This window comes from Primulina eburnea, chromosome 2 (assembly GCF_022965805.1).
Source record: "Primulina eburnea isolate SZY01 chromosome 2, ASM2296580v1, whole genome shotgun sequence".
NCBI lineage: Eukaryota > Viridiplantae > Streptophyta > Magnoliopsida > Lamiales > Gesneriaceae > Primulina > Primulina eburnea.
In genome coordinates this window covers 5,192,758-5,217,488 of record NC_133102.1, presented here as the reverse complement: position 1 = coordinate 5,217,488, position 24,731 = coordinate 5,192,758, and the positions used below count along the sequence as shown (strand labels likewise).

Here is a 24,731-nt window from a genome sequence, read left to right as displayed (position 1 = left end):
GGGTAGTGTTGGGTTCGGGTCAACCCGGATTGACTAGAAAATTTAAATTTTTTTTAAAAAAATAATTAATAAATATTGCTACATTTTTATATATTGTATTACTGAAAAATATTTATTGTATATTTTATATCATAAATTTTCATAATTTAGTATTTATTTTGAATATTTTTTATTTTTTAAATAATTATTTATTTGATTTAGTAAATATATTTTATCTTTTTACAATTAGACTTCAAATTTAAATCATATATATGGGAGATATATTTGTTATTAGAGCGTGTCTCACGTGAGACCGTCTCACGAATCATAATCTGTGAGACGGGTCAACCTTATCCATATTCACAATAAAAAGTAATACTCTTAGCATAAAAAGTAATACTTTTTCATGGGTGACCCAAATAATAGATCCGTCTCCCAAATACGACCCGTAAGACCGTCTCACACAAGTTTTTGTCTTGTTATTATGTGTTTAAATTAATTTTTTTTGAATTTTATTTAATTTTCTTTTAAAAATTAAAAAAAATCGAAATCAAGTTACACGAGTTGATCGGGTTGATTTAGGTTCAGGTTCGGGTTGAGAGTTTTCGAGTTGGTTCAAGATCGGGTTGAGCAATATTTGAATAATACTATTGTTCGACCCGACCCGACCACCTGAATTGACACCCCTAAGTTAGTTAAATCATTAAGTAACTTTCTACTACTCATTCATTGGAAAAAAAATTAATATGAATATGAAATCATAAACTTTTAAACAATCGCTCACTCTCTTACTCTAATTGTTGGACGTTCCTTGATTTGATCTTGACATTCGACGAATTTTAACCTTTTTTTCCCTCAAATAGATTTTACAGTTGGCTCGATTTTATTGACGAACGAGTTTGCTTTGCCACTCGAGTTTTACAAGGCCGGAGTTCTCCGTAGTATCACTTTGATAATTAAATTATATATTTTATAATTATAATATACGAAGATCCAATGAAATGCAAATAATTCAAATTCTCAGAACCCTGAATCGTCATTCAATTGTGTAGCTTTAATACATAATAAAAGTCATATACAATTTGCAAAATTAAATCTTTTAATTGTCTCACTTATTGAATCAGTAAATAAATTAATAGAATTCGAACTTTGAAATTTTTTTAGGATTACCCTTGTATTAATTATACTATATCATACTTAGAGACATGGACTTGTCGTATTAGATTTGATTAAAATATCGTAATCGGCCATCAATAACTTATAATTCGTTGACACCAAAATCTCAAATTTAAGACGAGATATGAAATGAAACTCATTTGCAACAAACTCTGACCACGTCAAATATAGCATATGTTTTTGAATAGATACTTCTTCAAATTTGAAAAATTCGTCAAATACCAGAAAAACATTTCTCGAGGTTAATGAACTCTTGTAAGGCTTGTGATAAAAAAAAAATTGGATTGTCGGAAACAATAAATAAAAATTTTCATCGATTGGAAACATGTAAGGACGTAACAAAGATTATTTTTTTGGTTATATAACAAACCGAAATTGGAACGAGTTGTCGGAAAAAATGGATCCAGAACGATTGTATACGCATAAGAACAAAGCCAATTTGTACCAGTTGAGAAACGGCTAAACCGATTTAAGTATCAAACTTGCATGAAGAAACAAGATCCACAAACCTGGAAACAGAGCTGATAGTTAACGAGACTATCGTTCTTTACAAATGAGCTCGATCGTTTTCGCGTGCCAAGGTGAGATCTTGGAAGTCTTGGTTTGCTGTTTGGAGCATAGATCAAGAGCAAGCTGTTGACAAATAGAAAACACTAAAGTGAAGTACAATATGCCTTGCAGCAACAAGCATTCTGCACAACCCAACCCCCCCTCAACTGGCGTAGTTTTGGGAGTGCTGTGGTACCCACGAATACTAGAAAGAATCAGAGAACGCCATGAATAGTTAAGCATGCCACAAAACTTAAAAAGTGTAAGCTATCTTCTTCTCTCTTCTTAAAGGAATTGTCATCCTCACAACCGACATTCCGGCAACCAACACATTGATTAAATGGATTCACAGTCCATTTGATGCCTTGAAAGAAAGAAAAAGTAAACATAAGGGAACTTAAGGTAAATGCATTGATTTAGATTTCCGATCCACTATCGACAAATGAGAAACCAATGGCAAGACGTCAATAGCCGATCATTTACAAAAATGTCACTATATCGATCGATTTAATCTCAGGCGACACCTAATACACACATGTAGTTCACTAGATCTAATGAACAAATATAAGGTTGTCACAGCATATTGATGAATAATAATTGACCCAAAAAAAAAAAAAAGCAGCCGGTTAAAGTGATACAAAAACCAAGTGAACATAGATGCACCAATTCTGTTGGAACCTCTTTTGTTATACTTTGCTAACATAGATACAAACACAACGTAAAAGGCGTTGCAATTCTAATAAAAGATGTGATCAGAACATAAGTGTGATGCATAAAAAGCAAGGAAAAAAATGCAACTCATCGCCGTCAATCCTTGCGCTTGAAACTGGATTGAGATAGTCTCAAGGAACGTATAAGGTTCTAGACAACAAGATGAATAATGCAGATTGATGATTTGAACAATGATAATGAGCTTGCAAGGTTGTATAACCTAAATTTCAACTCACCATCGCAAAGTCAGAGCATATGACACATACATGTAGATGATTACGCAAACTCTAGAACCCCGATTACATCCAACATGAAACCAGATTAGACAGATATGTGTGTCCGCATAGACTGGAGTTTTACCTCACAAATAGGTAACTAGTCTTGTTACACCAATATATAAAAAAACGACACAAGGCCCGCACGAGAACAGATCAAACTCGATTCTTCACGGAGTCATATGCTCACAAAATTGAACTTCAAATACAAAGGATTTTTATCCATATATAAGACAGCATAAAAAATTGACAATATCATTGAACAACAATGAAAACACACCGTACTATCTTCTATGCATATGGATCATAAAATTGAAGTTTATAGGATTAAAACATGTAATTCACTTCAAACAACAGATACTCATAGAAGACGAAACCTAAAGAATGTAACATCTTGATCTTCACCACTTTTCTACAAGCATTCTTCTCTCATATTTTCTCTTTCTTTTTTCGTTTTTTCCCAAGTAAAAAAAGGAAAAAAATAAAAGAAAATTCGGTAATTTAATTTAAACCCAATGGGTTTCTTCCACAAGACAAGATCTTCGTTGCCGGGTATAGCTCAGAGCCGGAGAGCTGTGCAATAGACCTCGTCGAGGTCTGCTGCGGAGGCATCCACGGGCGGCGGCATGTTAAGGTCGAAAGGCAGGGGCTTTTTACAAGAGGAAACTATGTCACATCCGGCGTCATCAACAACCGAGGACGAGGAATCACAATCGCTATGACAATCATCTGGAGCCATCGGCGGCAATGAAGGATTCCTTCTCCGCTGTACAAACCGAGGCGGCGGCGGGGGCAGCTGGCGGGGCCCACTGAACGACTCCACGGTGCTGCTCATCCCGCTGGAGGTGGGCCTCTGCTGCGCAATTATCTGGTGCTCCCGAGGGTAGAACCGCGAATTCGAGAAAGGAACGTTAGGGTTCGCATCGATTCGAGCTAGAATAGGGTTTTGAGGATTGAAATCAGGGTAACCATTGCCGTTATCTGGCAGGCCGAAGTTCGTCCTCGCCTTCGCCCCGCGGAGAGAAAGCGCGGCGGCGTCGTAAGCCCGCGCGGCATCCTCTGCAGAATCAAAGGTTCCAAGCCACACGCGGGTCTTCTTCCAAGGGTCCCTGATCTCCGCCGCAAACCTTCCCCAAGGCCTCTTTCTAACACCACGGAATCTGATCTCCTTAGATCCTCCAGATCCGTTAGCTTGTCCACCATCCGCCGCCGCCTGCCTCGCAGCAACCCTCCCTCTCGGCATGGCTCAAAACGAAAGGAAACCCACAAAAATGATCGATTTCTACAGATCAAACAGAGCTCATAAAGAAACAAGAGAGATCTGATTGCAATAATAATCAGCTAATTTATTCGCGCGCTCCACCGTGTGTGAAAGGGGAAAGGAATTATTTTTATATTTGATTTTAATTTAATTTCCCACCATTGCTGCATCTCGTAGAAGTCTACATTGGCACTCGCATCGATGGATTTCCCAACTTTTTATTTCATCCACGCACTTAGATAGCTACGTTTTCGTTTTCGTTTTCATTTTCATTTTGGTATCTTTTGACGCCATTATTTTTTTAGCGTATATCAAATATTTATATGTGAGAAGAGTCAATCTTACCAATATTCACAATAAAAAATTATACTTTTAGCTAACAAGTAATACTTTTTTCATAGATTGTCCAAATAAGAGATACGTCTCACAAAATACGATCCGTAAGACCGTTTAACACAAAGTTTTGACTTATTTTTTGGTGAAAAATAACACTTAAGGAAATTTTCATAATATACTAATATTTTTTTGAATGTATTCTACTATTTTCTCATAAAAAAAAGGTCTCAAAATCTTGGTTCCCAACGAGATTGGGCTTGTTACCTCGTCAGATTAGCTAGCTTTCATCTCCAAGTTCGATCTCTCCTCCCCACATGTGTTGTAATAAAAATAAAAATCTTGGTTTCCAGCAAAAGCCATTTAACTTATATATGTTAATAAATTATTAACTATATTTGTATGTTACCCTCGTCCCAATTTTTGTAGCAAGTAAATTGATTAAATATACTTGCTTATTCACGTTATTTTATGCGGTTTGGGCTTGTGTATTGGCAAATATACATGTACGCGCACTTGCGTGGATAGAACCGTATTCGAGGGCATAGCTTCAAGGCTACTCATGGTCTCTAGTATGAGGATGACCATGGATGGGCTTAGGTCCATGTTGTTGGATCTCGGTTTTCTACGTGTCCAAACGCAGCGGAAGTTTTAAAAATTTTAGATCTTGACATTCAAGATGTGTTTGGACGCTCGTATGATTTTAACAAAAAACATTCATAGGATGTTTAGAAAATTATACCTTTGGTGAATAAATCACTTGACTCCAACTACTCCGGTATTAGCGGACGTAGTTCTTGTTGTAAATCTCTACGAACGTTCTTCGATCTCCGAATCAGGTCCACGACTAGAAGATTTGTTTCTCTTCCAAATTGCACTAGAAATTTAGAAGAACTTTTGCGTAGAGATATAACACGAAAAATTCGACTAAAAAATTAAGCCAAATTTTTCTTGCAAAAGGAGGGTGAAATCGAGAGCAGCACTTGAGAGAGTTTGGGAATAGCCTAAAGACCTTTTATTGTTTGATGATACCCCAATATGTCCCGGGCAGTTGATCCCGGGAATGCTAGGGTCATGGGTCAGGCCCATGAGCGATGCCCGGGTCAGGACAGCCCATCTCTCGAGTGGTTGATTCAGGACATAGCACCAGAGTTCTGGTATGACTTCTCTTCTGACATCTCGAAGCGAGGGAGGCATTTAATGATGTTGAAATACACGCGGCCGACCTATTAACATTAATGAGTGACTGGACAGATGGGATATGACCAATACATGATTTGACATGTCAGAACAATAGGGTATAATCAGCCGCCCTAGTATATTTAATGCGCACGTCCCAAAAAACGAGGTCATTATTATTTCCTCCACTATAAATACCAGGTTTTGCATTTATTCCTTCATTCAGATATTAATGAACATTTAACACACTCATTTATTGCACACCAATATCACAGCCATCACTTGGCTACATTGGTTTCTTGTTTGAGTACCCTGCTGACTTAAGCATCGGAGTGGCCACGCCGGGGACCCCCTCCGGCGCCCATTCACGTGGTTGTTTTTCTTATTGGCAGATCTTTCAAAGGTCAACGAAGAATCTTCTTCCCAGTCCGCCGTCTTAGCTCATATTTCTTCCCGTATTCTTGATAGCTTACCTGGTAGAGTTACCGACCCGACTCCACTGTTCGACCCGGGTGGCATCATTGGCGCCGTCTGTGGGAAATCTGAGTCCTAAGACGTGGATATGGCTCCTACTAGGAAGGCAAACCAAGACGCCTCTCGAGCCCCAGAGGAAAACAATACACGTCTCTCTGGCGCAGGTGGTCCCCCCCCTAATGATCCTCAACCCACCATTCATTTGACTCCCGAAGAATTGAAGAAAATCATAACCGATGCTGTCAACATGGCTAACGCCAAAAAGGCTGCTTCTCACCAGGCCAGTCAGCATGAACAGCAGCGTAAGCAAGCACAAGAGGAAGAGAGAAGGGAAGAAGAAAGGGAAAGCGCAGGTTCTAAATCCCCCACTATCGCTGGAGAATTGGAAGAATTAAGAAAAAAAGTGAAAGCATTGGAAGGGCAGGCTGTCTCCAAGGGCGGTATTTTCGTAATCAAAGGCTGCCCATTCTCTGACATCATCGTCCGAGAACCACTTCCCGGGCATTTCAAGTCGGCAAAAATCAAAGATTATGATGGAAGCTCTGACCCTGAGGAACACCTGGCGCGTTTCGAAAATATGGCCATGTTGCACTGCTATGAAGACCCAATCAAATGTAAAGTATTTCTTACCACTCTGGTCGATTCTGCACAGAGATGGTTTGAAGGGTTGGCGCCACAAAGCATCTGTTGCTTTGAAGATTTTCAAAAAGTGTTCTTGCATCAATTTAGCAGCAGTAAAAAGTACAAAAAGACCGCCTTCAGTTTATTCGAAGTAAAGCAAAGGCAAGATGAAACCCTGAGGGCTTATCTCAAAAGATTCAATCGGGTGGCCCTTGATGTGCCGACCTGTGCACCTGAGACAAAAACCACCGCATTTATGCAAGGGTTATGGGAAGGGGATTTCTTCCGATCCTTAACCAAAAAACTGCCTGAAAATTTTGAGGATCTCCTGTCACGAGCGGAGAAATACATCAATATGGAAGAAGCGCAAAACCAGAAAAGAGAGGCCTTGAAAAGAGCAAGAGGAGATCGGACTTACAAAACTGAAGAAAGAGCTCCTAAGAAAAGTGGTGGGGGTCATTTCCCCCATGTGCCTTTAAAGATGGCTCGGGACAGAGAGATTCAAGAGTGCAGGTCAAATGAAGTCCTTCCTCCTCGTTCAGAGGTCAGAATCTCCAAGCCAGAACAAAAAAGGTACTGTACCCTTCATAAAAATTGTGCTCACGACACTAATCAGTGCCGAGTCCTAGGAAGAAATGCTAATAGACGTCCCATGTCCGCGCCTCACCCACCACGAGAACGATCTAAACAACCACCCTGGTTGTCCAGACGTTCATCGCTGAATATTCCCCAAAGAACGATGAGCACTTCAAGTGGAAGACGAGGAGGAGAAACGAGTACCCGGGAAGAGAGAATCAAGCCAGTGGGAGGAGAGGATCCTTCTCCGAGTCGAGGAGTAATCAAAATGATTTCAGGGGGAGCTACTGATGGCGACTCTAATCGGGCAAGGAAGGCAAGGGGTAGGAGGGAGTGTCTAGAAGTTGATAATAAAAGAAGAGACGAGCCGATTATAAGCTTTGGACCAGAAGATCTCCAAGGAGTGAGTTTACCTCACAATGATGCGCTGGTCATTCAGGCCCGCATCGCCAACTATGACGTGTTAAGAATTTTCGTGGATAATGGGAGCTCTGTCAATGTTATTTTCAAAGATGCCCTCATCCAAATGGATCTGCATGAATACCAGCTGGAAACTGTAGAAACCGCCCTGTTCGGGTTCGCTGGGCACGCCGTGTATCCAGAAGGGGAAATTGCTCTACCCCTGACTCTGGGCACTGGAGACTTGAGAAAAACTGTCATAACTACTTTCACAGTGGTGGACGCCCCATCTTCATATAATGTCATCATAGGGAGACCAGCCATGAATGAAATGAGAGCAGTGGCCTCGACGTACCACCAAAAGATCAAATTCCCAGTGAAAGGACAGGTCGGAGAAGTCAAGGGCGACCAGCCCTCTTCTCGAAGATGTTATGGAGAAACAGTCCGAATTGATCAGAAGAAGGCAAGAAGGGAAGGGAAGGGGAAAGAACACCAGGAAGAAGCCCGAGAAGGGGAAGTACACTTTGTGACGGAAGAAGAGCAAGAATCGGTGGAGATCGAGTCGGGAAAGACTATCCGGATAGCTCGGGACATCTGCGCCACCACCCGGGTAAAACTCTTGCAATGTTTAAAAACTAATGCCGATATCTTTGCTTGGTCTCAGCAGGAACTGACCGGGATCTCGCCCCAAGTGGCCGAGCATAGACTAAATATCCTCCCAGGGTCCCGGCCAATTAAGCAAAAAAAGCGACATTTCGGCCCGGAGAAAGATAAAATAATTGAAAAACAGGTCGAAGCATTGCTGAGGGCTGGACAAATTAGGGAATTCCATTTCCCTTCTTGGCTATCGAATGTAGTTCTCGTCCCAAAGTCTGCTGGGAAATGGAGAATGTGCGTAGATTTCAGAGATCTGAATAAAGCTTGCCCGAAGGATTGTTACCCCCTCCCTCGGATTGATCAGCTAGTCGATTCCACTTCTGGGTGTGAAATCTTGAGTTTTTTGGATGCATATCAGGGATATCATCAGATCCCTTTAGCTACAGAAGATCAAGACAAAGCTAGTTTCGTCACGTCTGGGGGAACTTTCTGCTATGTTGTAATGCCTTTTGGACTAAAAAATACAGGGGCTACATATCAACGACTGATGAATCTTGTCTTTCAAAAACAGATAGGCCGAAATATTGAAGTATATGTGGATGACATTTTGATTAAAACCCGAGAAGTCGCCCATTTCATCGATGATCTGATCGAAACCTTCGCCACTTTGAAGCAGTATAGGATAAAACTTAACCCGGCCAAATGTGTGTTTGGGGTTAAGAGTGGCAAATTCTTGGGGTTCATGGTCACGGATCGAGGAATCGAAGTCAACCCAGAAAAAATCAGGGCCATCATGGATATGCCCTCTCCTCAGTCGGTTCGAGATGTGCAAAAACTGACAGGGAAAATTGCAGCCTTATCACGCTTCATTTCCCGATCTGCACACCGTAGCTATCCTTTCTTTCAAGTTCTGAGGAAAGCACAGAAATTCGGCTGGGATGATAACTGCGAGCAGGCCTTTCAAAATTTGAAAAAACACTTGGCTGAATTGCCTGTCTTAGCAAAACCCGAGCCCGGAGAAAAATTGTGGGTCTATCTCTCAGCCACCGAAATTGCTGTTAGTTCCGTGCTCGTCAAGGAAGAAGGGACCGATCAGAAGCCTGTCTACTATGTCAGTCACGCCCTTCGCGGAGCCGAAATGAGATACAGTGAATTAGAAAAGATTGCTCTAGCTTTGGTAATGACTGCTCGAAAGTTGAGACCGTATTTCCTATCACATCCCATTGTGGTCCTCACTAATTCTCCTCTCGGCAGAATTATGACTCATGCAGAGGTCTCGGGGAGGATGATCAAATGGACTGTAGAACTCGGGGAATACGATATTGAGTATAAACCCCGGGCTGCAATAAAAGCACAAGCGCTATCAGATTTCTTAACAGAAATGATCCAGCCCGAGGAAGAAAAAGTGTGGAGGGTATTTGTTGATGGCGCTTCAAACATAGCAGGATGCGGAGTGGGGGTCGTCTTGATCTCCCCACTCGAAGAAAGGATTAAATTGGCTTTAAGGATTGACTTTAGGGTCACGAATAATGAAGCAGAATACGAAGCTGTCTTGGCAGGGTTGCGTGCTGCCCGAGAGATTGGGGCATCCCGAATCATCATTTATTCCGACTCCCAGCTGATTACTCAACAAATTAAGGGAGCTTACGAAGTTAAGAATGAAAAGATGCTCAAGTACTTGAATCTTATCACTTCTCAAGCGTCATCCTTCACAGACTGGAGTATCGAACAGATTCCCCGGGAAGAAAACACCGAAGCCGACACATTGGCTAAATTGGCGGCTTCCTTGACAGAAGTAAGCACCCGGGAGATTCTCTATTGTTCGAAGCTCGTATCCTCGCTTGAAGAAGAAACACCCCCGCTGAGAGAAGACTCTTGGGTGACTCCTCTCATAGAATATATAAAGGAGGGAAAACTTCCAGAAGACCGGACCCAAGCTGTAAAGATCAGGAAGCAGGTACCCCGATTTGCCCTTTTAAATGATGTTTTATATAGGCGATCCTTTCAGGGCCCCTTACTCAAGTGCCTATCGGGGGAAGAGACAGAGTATGTCCTTCGGGAAATACATGAGGGATGTTGTGGGGAACATCTCGGGGGAACGGCTCTATCGCGGAAGGTTATTTTAGCAGGATTTTGGTGGCCCCAAGTAAACCAAGATGCTGCCCGGCTCGTCCAGAAATGCCAAGGTTGTCAACATCACTCTAATTTCCCCCACCGCCCAACTGCTAACATGCAACCGATCTCCGCATCATGCCCTTTTGACCAATGGGGATTGGACATCGTGGGTCCCTTTCCGCCAGTTCGCGCCCAGAAGAAGTTCCTCCTGGTAGCTGTGGATTATTTTTCTAAATGGGTAGAAGCCGAGCCGTTGGCAAGAATCACCGAGGATGAAATCATGAAATTCTTATGGAAAAACATTGTCTGCCGATATGGCATCCCCAGGAAATTGATTTCAGACAATGGCAGACAATTCCAAGGAAAAAAGATTACCTCTTGGTGTCAGGAAATGAAGATTATGCAATCTTTTACCTCAGTAGCCTACCCTCAAGCCAATGGCCAGACAGAGGTAACCAACAGGATCATCGTGCAAGCTTTGAAAGCCCGGTTGCAGGGGAAAGGAAAAGATTGGGTAGAAGAATTACCCAGCGTCTTATGGGCTTATCGGACTACTCCTCGGACATCTACTCGGGAAACCCCATATGGTCTGGTTTATGGATCTGAAGCAGTCTTGCCAGTAGAAATCGGGCAATCTTCCACTCGAGTGGAATCCTATTCGAGCAACAATGACTTATCTCGAGCCCTGGAGCTCGACCTTGTGGAAGAAAAAAGAGATCGGGCGGTCATCCGGATGGAAGCTTATCGCAGCAGGATCATAAAATCCTATAACAAGCACGTCCGAAGAAGTGATTTTCACGTGGGAGATCTGGTTATGAAAAAAGTTAAACCGGTGGGTGATGTGGGGAAGCTAGAAGCCAAATGGGAAGGGCCTTTCAAAGTAATCAGAAAAGTCAGTTCTGGTACGGCCTATTATCTCGAAGATCCTCAAGGACGTGTTCTTAAAAGACCATGGAATGCTTTTCATTTAAAGAAGTATTATGCTTAAGAAACATTTGTATCTATTATTTCTACACTGAATGAAGGAAATTACTCGAAAGAATTCTTTTAAGTCCAGGGACCCGTACCCTGGCCCGGTGGACCCGTACCCCGGATAATCTTTTAAGTCCAGGGACCCGTACCCTGGCCCGGTGGACCCGTACCCCGGATAATCTTTTAAGTTCAGGGACCCGTACCCTGGCCCGGTGGACCCGTACCCCGGATAATCTTTTAAGCCCAGGGACCCGTACCCTGGCCCGGTGGACCCGTACCCCGGATAATCTTTTAAGTCCAGGGACCCGTACCCTGGCCCGGTGGACCCGTACCCCGGATAATCTTTTAAGCCCAGGGACCCGTACCCTGGCCGGATGGACCCGTACCCCGGATTATCTTTTAGGACTTATACCCAACCCGGGTAAACCGTATCCCATTTAGCAATCGAAATTACGAAATTTTTCTAAAGGGAGCAAAATCGAAAAAAAGAAACATGCATACATAGATCAGAGGAAAGAGGTTACAAAAAAAAAAAAAAAAAAAAAAAAGAGAGTTGTTTATTCCGCAGGAGGGTCCCGCTTATCCATATCTTCCTTGTCATCATCTGGGAGAGATGCAACAGCCTTCTCCAAATCTGGGAAATCTTCCATATCCGCTGGAACCAGACCAGCTTCCTCGAATTGCTCCAAACACTTGTTAAAGCCTTGTTCAAAGTACGGGAAAGCTTTTCTGGCCAGCATTCGTTTAAAATCCGAAGACTTCAGGAAGTGTGACATCTGCTCTGTCTGGGTCTTCCTCAAAAGGGCCACTGCCGCCTGAAAGTCCTCAGCCCGGACCCGGTGGTATTCTGCATCTTCTCTGGCAGCCAGCATCCCTTCTCTAGCCTCAGCAGCCATCGCCTCGAAATCCTCGGCACGAGCCCGGGAGGATTCTGCTTCTGCCCTGGCCGACTGCGCCTCCGCCCGAACAACAGATAAGTTTGCCTGAAGCAGATCCATCTGCTGTTGCCAAATGGCCTTCTCCCGGGCCAGGACATTCTCATGAATTTCCCTGATCCGGTTTACTTCCTCTTGGAGCTGACCATGCGCTCCCTGAGCGGCCTTGGTTTGGGCATTAGCTCTCTTGGCTATCTTCGCCACTCGTTCATGCCCATGAAGTAACATTTGTAAACCCTGGTAATGAAAAGGTCAGGAAAATTTGCAGGAGAAAGGAAGAAGCAAGAGAGAGGGAACCCAAAAAAATGAACTTACCGAGAAGGTCCGGGCCGCTCCTTCGCTTAGGAGCATATTAGGGTGCATTCCCTGAAGATGTGCCACCTCGTCAGGTCGGAGGAAGCTCCCGATCACTCCTAGTAGATCTGAACTGATGGTATCCCCAAAAATATTGGGTAGAACCAGAGGCCTCGTCGCCGAAGTGCCTGTAGAAGGATCAGCCAAAGCAGGGGAAGGGGTCATCCCCTCGGGCTCATCTTCCACCACTACCGTCTCCACCCGTGGCTCCGTGGTGGCTCTCCTCTTGCGACGGTTCAGGGAAGTTGAGTCTTCCTCCCCTCCCGAAGAGATAGGCCCCACCCTGGGAGAACTGGCCCCTGCTTGGGCATTACTCTCTGCTTCCCGGGCCAAATCTGCCTCGCTGGCTCTGTGTTCTTCTGTTTCTTGAGCTTCAGCTGCCTCCCTAGCACGGCGTGCTTCCAATTCACCAGCTTCGGCCGCCTCCCTGGCCCGGCGCTCCTCCTGTTCCTGGGCTTCCTTCGCCCTTTTCTCCGCTCTAATCCTCTTTTGCTCCGCTTTCCTCTGAGCAGCAGCCTCTAGAAAGCTTGCTTTGATCATGTCTTCTTCGGCTACATCAAGAACACAGTGGGTCAGCAAGGTAAAGTTGCGAAAAAAAAAAAAAAAAAAAAAAGCCAAGAAAAGCGATTTACCCGCCTGCGACCCGAGTTGATCAAACTCGTCGATGATCTGATCTACAGGGTCTTCAGGCCGGGACCCGATCCCGTAATAGGCCAGATTGTTCGACCCAATCAGCACTGAAGATAAGAAGGATTGCTTTCCTAAAGCATCCCAGGCATCGGTAAAAGGAGGAAGAAGTTTGAAATCTCGGGGAAGCTCAGGTTGTTTAGGCATGGAAGGAAGAAACCCCAAAGCACAGGTGGGGAGAGTCGGAAATTTAAGAAAGAAAAATTTTGTTTTCCATCCCTTCAAAGAAGAAGGGATGTCGGTTAAAAACCGATAGTGCATCCGGGCCATAAAAGAAAAAACCCCGTCATTAAATCGACAGGAATAAAAATAGTGAAAGACGGAGGAGTTAATGGGAATAAGTTTCATGCGGAACAAAACAAAAGTAGCTGCCATAATACGAAAAGCATTGGGATGAAGATGATTAAGAGGAAGGTTAAAAAATCGAGCAACTCCTTCAAAGAAATGATGAACCGGGAAACGGAGACCGCTCCTAAGCTGCTCAAGGAAGAAAGCGTGGTATCCGAGGGGAGGAGTATCAGGATGGTCAGTAGGTCCGGGAATCCTAATGTCATAAGTAGAAGGAATAGCCCCCAGGGACCGAATGTCTCCTAAACTACCCGGACGGAGAGTGGAAGACACCGTAGAAAACCAGAAGGGCCCTGTTATTTTACCCTTCCCTCTACTCGGGGAGCCCAGGGGTCGGGAAGAAGACGCTTTAGCAGTCTTCTTGGACAAAGATCGAGAGGGAATAGTAGGAATACCCCTCGGAATCTGAACAGACTGGTCAGAAGGGGTGGGAGAATTGTCCTCCGATAGGCCCCTAGCATTTTTGCCAGAGGTAGAAGAAGTGGAATTGGACATGATGGAAAAGAAGCAAATAAGACACAGAAAAGAGAGACTTACTGAGAGGAATTGAGGGTGATGGTTGATAGTCGGAGAGATCGCCGGAGAAATCTACAGAGAAGACCGAGGAAGAAAACAAGCAGGGCTTCGCCGAAGAATAAATTTGCAAGTGATTTTTAGAAAAAGCGATGGATCGCTATATATAAGGGAGAGATGGAATTTATGCCGTTGATCTAGCATAGATTGGACGGGCTAGATTAGCCTTGGAAGTTGAGCGGCATCATTCGGCGGGAAAATTGAAAAGACAGTTGCTCAAATCGAGGCGCCATGGTAGCTGAGAATACGTACGGGCTCTGACAACACGTCATCAGAATTCTATCATTATGACTGCGCAATGATTGACTGAAAAAGCGAAGAGAGGGATTGGGATAATGCCATATCTCGGCCTTATTCAGATCCCGGAAGAACTAAAGTTATCGAAGGAATACCCACTATACTCAGATTGGGACTTACCGATTTATCATATGACTATTCTTTTATATCCATGCGTAAAAAAGGTAAAGAGGTAATACGCCCCGATAGAATCCTTTTATCACAATCAAGAAAGAAAACATGCCAAGTCCCGGCCTCTTACGAGGTAACTCGGGAGCAGAGGATCCCATCACCCGGCTAAAAGGCCCGGACAGCATGGGACCCGACGTTCGGATATGTTTAGGCCTACCTTTTTCGGTTTTCGGATTGATGATTAGTTTAGCTGGTGTTAAAACATTTGCAAGGAATTAAAAGAAGACGCAGGAATTAATTGTCTAAATTTGCATTAAGGGAATGGTCGGCGTCTTATTACAGAAATTTCAGTGGCCACTCGACCTTTCCACTCATCCATCCAGTCCGTAACTTCTTGAATGCCAAGATTGACAAAGGAATCAGTGCTCGAGACCTTATTTAGATGCCGCCATTCCTTCCACAACATGGCATGCAGCAGGTTTTGGTCAGTCAGCAACTCTTCAATGCGGGATACCCCTAGTTCCCGCCTGTATTTCCTCATCACCATCCTTTGAGAACGAGTGAGGACTGTGCCGTTCAAATAAAGAAGGCCGATGAATTGAAGCTTATGCCAGGTACATACGACTTTGGCCAGAATGTACTCATCGACATTCTTTTTGAAAAGCTCTACATAGGGACGTAACTCCGCTGGGATTTGACTTTGCACACCAACAGAAGAGATGGCACTGCTGCAAGTGCTGGAGTCGCTGGAGCTCGACATTGTTCTGATTGGTATGGGTGCATCTTATCCACCAATTTATTTATAGGAAAGGGAGGAAAATACGTTTGGGATGAGGGAATGTGAAGAGCCTAAGGTTAATTAAAGCATGCCGTCATTTATTGGGAAGGAGAATGTATCATAGCCGTTAAGACCAGTGCACGTGGGCGATTATTAAGGGCCTCGAAAATTACGTGGGGTAGACCAAAAGGCGGATGCAGTTATCAAAACGACCCCGAATACGAAAGGTTTCCCGAGATAATGTTCAATGATAATGCATGCATCATTATGAATACCCGGATATCACAAACCTTGGAGCTTCGTATCCTCTCTAAGAGATTGTCAGGGCCCAACGTAATGTTTCAAAGCAAAGCCGGTGATCAACCATTACCGTGGGGATACTTTTGTTTGGTTTGTTCAGCAGGTATTCAGTAATAAAGACTCATGCCAAATCTTAAAAATACAAAGCAAGGATGAAACAGAAGAATAACTTTATTCACTTGCTAGCATTTCTACTAATTACAGCGGAGTATTCTTCTTCTACAAAGAGTATCCACATGGTTTTCCATTTCCTTAGCTCATTTGGGGAAGACTTGAGGAAGCCCTCGGTGCTTGTAATGCCCGAGAGGATTTTCATCTCCTTAAGCAACATCAGCTGGTAGATGTAATCACCCTCGAAGATGTTCACCTCTTCAGTCACGTTCAGACGTTCCCGATACTTCTCCATCTTTACCACCAGTCTAGAAGCATTAGCTTCTCCGGTCTCGTGGAGAAGTTGTAATTTCTGAAGTTTCTCCCAGTAACGAACAATCTTATGGAACACTTCATCTTCTATCTCGGTTTTCTTCTTCTCAACTAATCGCCACGAGACTTCTTCCATATCTGAATTCGACGGATTACTGGAGCTCGCCATTTGACTCTTGTGACCAACTATTTAATGGTAACTTGGAAAAAATAAAAAAGATGTTGCTATATTTATAATAGCAAGGGGCTAATCACAACCGTCGAATCTTTGCATACATAGACGGTCAGGACGGACATTGGGAATTGCACCAGAAAGTTGAAAAGACGTACACGCCTATCGAAATATTGCGATAAATCATCCTCGAAAACATAAAAACGTGGGAGGTATGATTGATTGATGTACATCGCGAGTCTTCACCATACACCGACGTCTGTGTAGCTATGCTCAGTCCAGAAGGTGTATCAAAATGGCTTTCCTGACCGGGCACAAGGGACTAATCGGGACAGCGAGTAGACTCTAGCCCGACTATTTAAGGAAGGAGTGATGATACCCCAATATGTCCCGGGCAGTTGATCCCGGGAATGCTAGGGTCATGGGTCAGGCCCATGAGCGATGCCCGGGTCAGGACAGCCCATCTCTCGAGTGGTTGATTCAGGACATAGCACCAGAGTTCTGGTATGACTTCTCTTCTGACATCTCGAAGCGAGGGAGGCATTTAATGATGTTGAAATACACGCGGCCGACCTATTAACATTAATGAGTGACTGGACAGATGGGATATGACCAATACATGATTTGACATGTCAGAACAATAGGGTATAATCAGCCGCCCTAGTATATTTAATGCGCACGTCCCAAAAAACGAGGTCATTATTATTTCCTCCACTATAAATACCAGGTTTTGCATTTATTCCTTCATTCAGATATTAATGAACATTTAACACACTCATTTATTGCACACCAATATCACAGCCATCACTTGGCTACATTGGTTTCTTGTTTGAGTACCCTGCTGACTTAAGCATCGGAGTGGCCACGCCGGGGACCCCCTCCGGCGCCCATTCACGTGGTTGTTTTTCTTATTGGCAGATCTTTCAAAGGTCAACGAAGAATCTTCTTCCCAGTCCGCCGTCTTAGCTCATATTTCTTCCCGTATTCTTGATAGCTTACCTGGTAGAGTTACCGACCCGACTCCACTGTTCGACCCGGGTGGCATCATTGTTGATTTTAAAAAATCAAAACCCACGATTGTATGCCATGTTTTAAGGATAGGTAAATCCTTATTTTAATACTAATAATTCATTTACTTAATTAATTCAATTAATTAAGTCAATGAAATATTCTTATTGCATACCAAATCTTTTCTTTTCCAAATCACCAAAATTGTTTCGAAAACTTGTGGTCTCATTGAGGCTAGGGTTTAGCTCATCTACTACATATATTAATCAAGTGATGAGCTAATACACATAATTAACATTAATGAACTTGATTAATTAATTGAGCTAGTCCAACTAGTTTAATTTATTAATCAAAGTCCATTAAAAACTTTAATCATTTAGTATGTTGAACTTGTACTCCTACAAGCCCATTAAACATAATTCTCATTATATTTAATTTAGTATTTAATAAACTCAACGTTTGAGCTTAATAAATTAAATTAATTATAAATTCAACATTTGAATTTATTATTTAAATTATAAATTCAACTCTTTGAATTTATCACCTCCAAAATTTAATATTTAATAAACCCAACTTTTGAGTTTAATAAATTAAATTATCAAATTTTATAAATTCAACTCATTGAATTCATTCTCTCCAAATTTCATAAATTCAACTTCTTGAATTTACTATCTCATAAATTCAACTCCTTGAAATTATTTTCTCAAAATTTTACTATCATAAATTCAACTCCTTGAATTTACTATATCATAATATAAATTCAACTCTTTGAATTTATTATCTCAACGGGAACAAACGATCCAGTGCTTGTGTGACCCTCAATGGTTCAGGAATACAGCTAGCCGTGGGTTCACAACTCTTTGTGATTTAGGACAAAATCCTTTATTCGGGCTTACCCTAGTTAGCCCCATTCTTTCTATCAACACCTTGATCAAGAATGTCAGAACTCATTTCTGATAGCACCCATCGGATCATGGTAAGAGCGTCTAGTAGCATCGTCCCATGATCCCCTAGGTATCACTGATAGTGCCTGATCGAGCAAAACTTGCACAGTGAATAGTCCCAAAATTTGTTTTATAAATGAAAGCTCGATTTAAAATATCGCAAGTGCACGATAGTCAAGTTATAATAAACGTACGTGAATACGAGTATCGATCCACAAGGACTGCGTTACAATATTCTTATTTTCACTTAAATTTCTCTAGCAACGATAGATGGAGTTGGTGATTAAACTAAAGTGAATTTAATACTAAAATGATTAAAATGCAAGAACAAATAATCAAGAAATCAATGATTAAATTGGATGAAAATCAAATGAGAAACGAATTTGTTGGGAATTATCAGTTCACCTACCACTCGTGTTCAGATAATTAGACTCGACTTTTACTCGTGCATTCGACGGAATTCCCTAGACTAATCAATATACTCTGTCGAGCTATATTAATACTAATCATAAACATGCAGTAATCAAGTGTCCTCAATTATTTAACAGTTCACGATTGCATTACGTTCTATGGAATCCACTAGCTTTCATCCGGGTGAACTATTACTATCGACACGTACCCAATTCCGTATGTCTACTAAAATTGTAAGTCCGTGGTTTATACTATGCGATCCTATTGTTAATTAGTCTGTCGAAATTAGGGGTGGATTTTCGGTATACCGTGGCAAAAATATCGATATCAAAAAATTCATACCGGTACCGATACCGAAATTCCGAAATTTTACTATGGAAAAAATTCACACCAATACCATAATGATACCGAAAAAAAATTCGATATACCGAAAAAATGTGGTATACCTAAAAAAATGTCGGTACGGTATGATTATTTTTCGGTAATTTCGGTATTTTTCCCACCCCTAGTCGAAATCGTTAACAACATGCAATAATCAAAGGAAGATAGCTAGGCTTCGCTTGAAACAAGAAATAACAATAGCATAAACAAATCACTTGTAAAAATGTCAAGAAATAATGTTAAACAACGAGTATGGGTAGGATCCCCTCAAATCCCAACAAATTTAGAGTTTAGCCAACCAAATTCATACTAAAAATCAACAATCTATGCAAGAGAATAAAATACTGAATAATAAAATACTAAATATGACGATGGAAGATGGCTGCGACGCTTGGAATTCTCGAGTTCTTCGAAAGTCTTCCTTACTCCTAGCCTTCTCTCCCAGAAAAAATGATGAAAATATGATGTGTAAGTCTGAAAAACGGCGCCCAATCTCGTGTATTAGGTTAGTGGTCTTGGATAGAGTCCATGAAAATAGAAACAAATCTCGCAGAATCTTGCTGGATCGCGTAACTCGCTAGGGCGGTAGGTTTTGACCGCTGGGGCGAGTGACTCTCGAATAAAAACTTTGAGCCTTCTCTCTAGTCTCGCTGGGGCGGCCACTTTTGACCGCCCGAGCGAGAGATCTTCTGTTAAATTCTCTTGTCCAGGCTAGCAGTCTCGCTGGGGCGGTCAGTTTTAACCGCCCTAGCGAGAGGTCTTCTGTTCGATATCCTCGGTAAGACTAGAATGCTCGCTGGGGCGGTCAGTTTTGACCGCCCTAGCGAGGCTTCTTCGTTGTTGTGCCCATTTTCTGCTATATTTGGTTCCATTCCTACAAAATACCACAAAACACACGAAATCAGTCATATGCTAAATAATGCAAACAAAATGCAAGAATAAACTAGAACAAGCTAATATGATGTATGAATGCGACTCGAAACCAACACTAAAAACACGTAAAAACGAGTCCTATCAACCCCCTCATACTAACCTTTTGCTCGCCCTCGAGTAAAATAGGTTAAAGCACGAGATTCTAAACAGACAAAATAAATAAAAAAAAACGAAATAACCAACACCAGAAAAAGTTAATGGTGAGTTAACAATTTTATGTTCGTGCCTCAGTAAATTTTTTCACATCATAATCAAGTCATTTCACAAATAAATACTCTTTTTCATCTACAAATAAGTCTTGGCACTAATTCGAACGTGTGTGTGTCATGGTGGGTCTAGTCATTCGTACGTCAAATAGATCAATCGTCAAGTTATGCAAGTCACTCAATTAACACTTCAATACAAATCTCACTAGCATGCATCCCCGTGTCCATTCATCACTAACCATCATTTTGAACTTTAGTCAATTTTTTAGTGCATAGAAGGGTGTCGAAAGGAAAGAAAATAAGCTCAAGTGGCGAAAAGTTGGGAGTACATCGATCATTTTCATTATGCAATTGTCAAGACTGTGTGTCAGACTTCCTCGACTCCTTACATCTCCAACTTTTAGCCTAGGAATAGAATTTCATTCCTTTTATTTTCGGCTCCCCCTCACCTTACATCTCCTTTTTTCACAAAGTTCTTTTTACAAGAACTTTGTTATTTCAACATTTTGATGCACAATTTTCACACATGTACTTCCTAGGCTAAGAATATATCTTTTTGGATTACAGCTGGTTAGGAGTACTGTATTTGAATTCAGGGTATTGACAAGGGGGCATATGTACGGTTCAAGGTCAGTCAAATGCTATCATGCACGATCTCAATTAGTGACTTATTTCCACGGGTTTTCATGCTAAATCAATTCATACGTGATGTCTTTCAAGTTAACCAACAAGAATTTCAAATTTCACCATTATTCCTACAAAATTCTAGGCCCCACACATATGTGCTCAAAAAGTTCAAAATTTGCACCAAAACTCATGTTTCAACAATCCAGAGTATCATTCATGCATTGACCCAATCAATATTTCTCAAAGCAACATCATCATCGGCTCATAAATCATGTCAACTCACCATAAACGACTCACAATCTAACAACGAAAATACACCGACTTAAAAACCCAACTAACAAACTAAATAACTGAACAAACAAACAAAACAAACTACCCGACCCCCTCATACTAGAGTTGTGCAATGCCCTCATCGCACAAAACGAAACAGACACGAAAAACAATAACAACTTATGAATTCAAATGCAACAATAGAAAATGCAAAAGAAAAAGAAAGGGGAAACAGTGAACTCCCCTGATCAAAACTCCTCCTCCTCATCATGCTCAGGTGGTGGACTGCCCTCGTCAGCTGCAGGCGGCATAGGATACGTGTACTGGAAGTGGAAAGGTGGCGGGTATGCTGGAACAGGCGGCCGGCCGGAAGTGTCTAAGCCCAAGTGAGTCGAGATGCCCTGCACCAAGTACTCGATGTTCAGAGTGTGGGCTTGGTCGATGGCCTGATAATGAGTCTGGTAGGTGGCCCAAGCGCCCAACTCGTCGACTCGGTCTCGAATGGCACGGCGGCGTGGCTGCGGTGGTGGTGGATGTCCGACGACCGGCGGTGGTGGAGCGGCTTGCACGTGACCGTAAAATACATCAGCGGGCAGCTCATCCCGTCTCTTCGCGTACTTGGAGGTATGCAGAGCCTCATCGATGGCTCTCAGTGGCGGTAGCCACTCATCATCGTGCGCGAAAATCACACCCGCGCGGGCACATAGCTCAGTCACGATAGTGGGGAAATAAAAGGCTAAATTGTTGCAATTGATACAGATAGTCAGCTGCCCGAATATGAGTTTGCCCACATCAATAGGCATCCCGGTATAGATCGCATAAAGAACCACCGCCCTATCCCGCTGTACATCACTCGTATGCCCTACCGGCATCAATCTCTTCGATAGAAAGGCATACCAAAGTGCCGCCTCCACCTTCAAAAATTTCTCAAGAAACACCGTATACGTTCCCGGCTGCTTCCACGTAGTGCCCGAATAACACAATGTGTGAATGATCAGATCGTAATCCGGATTCAGCACCCAAGCCTGGAATACCGAATCATCCACTGCCGGTAAACCCAACAAATCATTTATCGTTTTAGGATCATATGGGACTTGACGTCCCCTCACCCTAGCCTTATTTTCAGTCCCTTCCGGGGCGTTAGCGTAAAACTCACGTACAACCGGCACCACAGCCGCATTCGGTTGTGCTAAAAAATTCGTCCACCCTCGTCCTGCAACCTTCGAGCGTTTGGAAGCCATGGTAAGAGTAGAGTGCACAAGTAATATGAAGTCGCCGAAAAATTTGGAAGCTCGCCGGAACGTGAAGAGGCGGCGGCGTGGGTGGTGGTCGGAGAGTGTAGATTTGGCCGGGAAAATCGCGTCTTGGGCTTTGCAACAATGGAGATTCACAAATATACCTGTAAATTGGCAAGAAACCACGTCAATCGCTTCAGATCTGGAGTGGAGGGGCGAAAATTTGAGAGAAAAGTGTAGGTTTTGCGAGTGGGAGAAGAGAGAAGGGAGGGCGCAGCTTTTAAACATTCGCGACTCGCTAGGGCGGTCAAAAGTGTCCGCCCTAGCGAGAGTCTGTCTGCCCGAAAATTACGAGTGCTCGCTGGGGCGGACAAAAGTGTCCGCCCTAGCGGGAGAACCTCGGTTTTAAAAATTTTAAAAAGACGCGAGTGTTCGTTAGGGCGGTCAGTTTAGACCGCCCGAGCGAGACATCCTCGACTAAAATTATTTTGAAAAGTTGTAACACTCGCGGGGGCGGTCAAGTTTGACCGCCCTAGCGAGGGATTTTCGGGAAAAAATGTTTTTGAAAATTTCGATTCCTCGCTGGGGCGGACAAAAGTGTCCGCCCTAGCGATGCATGCTCGGCCAAAAATCCATTACAAATTACAACCTCTCGCTGGGGCGGTTAAAATGAACCGCCCTAGCGAGGTATTTTCGAAATCATTTTGAAAAAAAAATTTAATGCAAATGCCATGCAATTATCTAAATGCAAATGATGCAATTAATTAACTAACGAAAAGAATAAAATAAGGAGTAGAAGTAGTTCTCAATTTATCGTCTAGAGCTCGACTTTTCACCCATGTCCTTAACGACTGTCTTGGAGCCGAGTGACTCCAATTTGTGGCTCAATCGTGCCACCAATATAGTGCTTTAATCTTTGGGCGTTCACAGTAAACGTCCCTTCCTTGCCGTCATGCAACACCACTGCACCTGATGGGAACACCTCGGCTATAACGAATGGTCCTGACCATCTTGACTTCAGCTTGCCCGGAAAGAGTCGTAAGCGAGAGTTGTATAACAACACCGCTTCACCCACTTTGAATTCTCTTCTTACAATGTGTTTATCATGGGCTATTTTGGTGCGTTCCTTGTAAGATAGGGCAAGATCATACGCTGTACCTCGGAACTCATCCAACTGACTCAACTGCAACAGTCGTTTTTCACCTGCAAGAGCAAAATCAAAGTTCAGTGCCTTGGTCGCCCAATATGCTCTATGCTCTAATTCTACGGGTAGATGACATGCTTTACCAAAAAGTAACCTATATGGTGTAGTGCCTATAGGTGTTTTGAACGCAGTACGATAAGCCCACAAAGCATCATCTAACCGAATGGACCAGTCCTTTCAATTCACATTAACCGTCTTTTCTAAAATCCTCTTAATCTCTCGATTGGACACTTCAACTTGTCCACTAGTCTGAGGGTGGTATGGAGTGGAAACTTTGTGGGTGACACCATATTTGCCCATCAGTTTATCAAAAATTTTGTTGCAAAAATGGGTGCCACCATCACTTATGATTGCACGTGGTGTACCGAATCGATTAAAAATGTGTTTTTTCAAAAATTTTAACACCACTTGTGCATCATTCGTGGCACAAGCCTCCGCCTCCACCCATTTAGATACATACTCTACTGCCACCAAAATAAATTTCTTTGTAAAAGACGCAGGAAAAGGACCCATAAAATCAATCCCCCACACATCAAATATTTCACACTCAATAATGTTATTCAAAGGCATCTCATGACGGTTAGAAATATTACCTGTGCGTTGGCATCTATCACAATTGAGAACATACAAACGAGCATCCTTAAAAAGAGTTGGCCAATAGAAGCCACATTCGAGTACCTTAGATGCCGTCCGTATGGGTCCAAAGTGACCACCTACCTCACGGTCATGGCAGTGGTTCAGAATTTGACTGGTTTCCTCCTCCGCTACACATCTCCTTATCATGGCATCTGCACAGATTTTAAACAAAAACGGTTCCTCCCAAAAATAATATTTCACGTCAGAAAAGAATTTCTTTCTTTGGTGAAACGATAAATTTGGGGGAGGTGTGCCAGTGACAAGAAAATTTGCGAAATTGGCATACCAAGGGCACGCATTTACCTCAAACAATTGCTCATCAGGGAACCAGTCATCTATATCAGTGTTAAAGCCATTAATTCTAACATCCTCAAGCCTAGACAGATGATCAGCAACCACATTTTCTACACCCTTTTTATCTCGAATCTCGAGATCAAATTCTTGCAATAGTAAAATCCACCTAATTAACCTAGGTTTCGCATCTTTCTTAGCAAGCAAGTATTTTAGGGCAGAATGATCTGTATACACAATCACTTTAGACAGAACAAGGTATGAATGAAATTTCTCAAAAGCAAATACTATAGCAAGTAGTTCCTTTTCAGTAGTAGCATAATTCAATTGAGCATCATTTAAGGTCTTACTTGCATAGTAGATGGTATGAAATACCTTGTTCTTCCTTTG

The 24,731-nt window shown here is 42.6% G+C and overlaps 1 protein-coding gene across 1 annotated transcript; it reads right to left on the bottom strand.

Annotated features, from left to right (window-relative positions):
* Positions 1–2,990: 2,990 nt before the first annotated feature.
* LOC140822574 (ethylene-responsive transcription factor 3-like) lies at positions 2,991–4,188 on the bottom strand. Its single transcript, XM_073183355.1, has one exon. It carries the CDS (start codon positions 3,931–3,933, stop codon positions 3,250–3,252), a length of 684 nt encoding a protein of 227 aa, XP_073039456.1. The 5' UTR covers positions 3,934–4,188; the 3' UTR covers positions 2,991–3,249.
* Between the last annotated feature and the right edge of the window lie 20,543 nt (positions 4,189–24,731).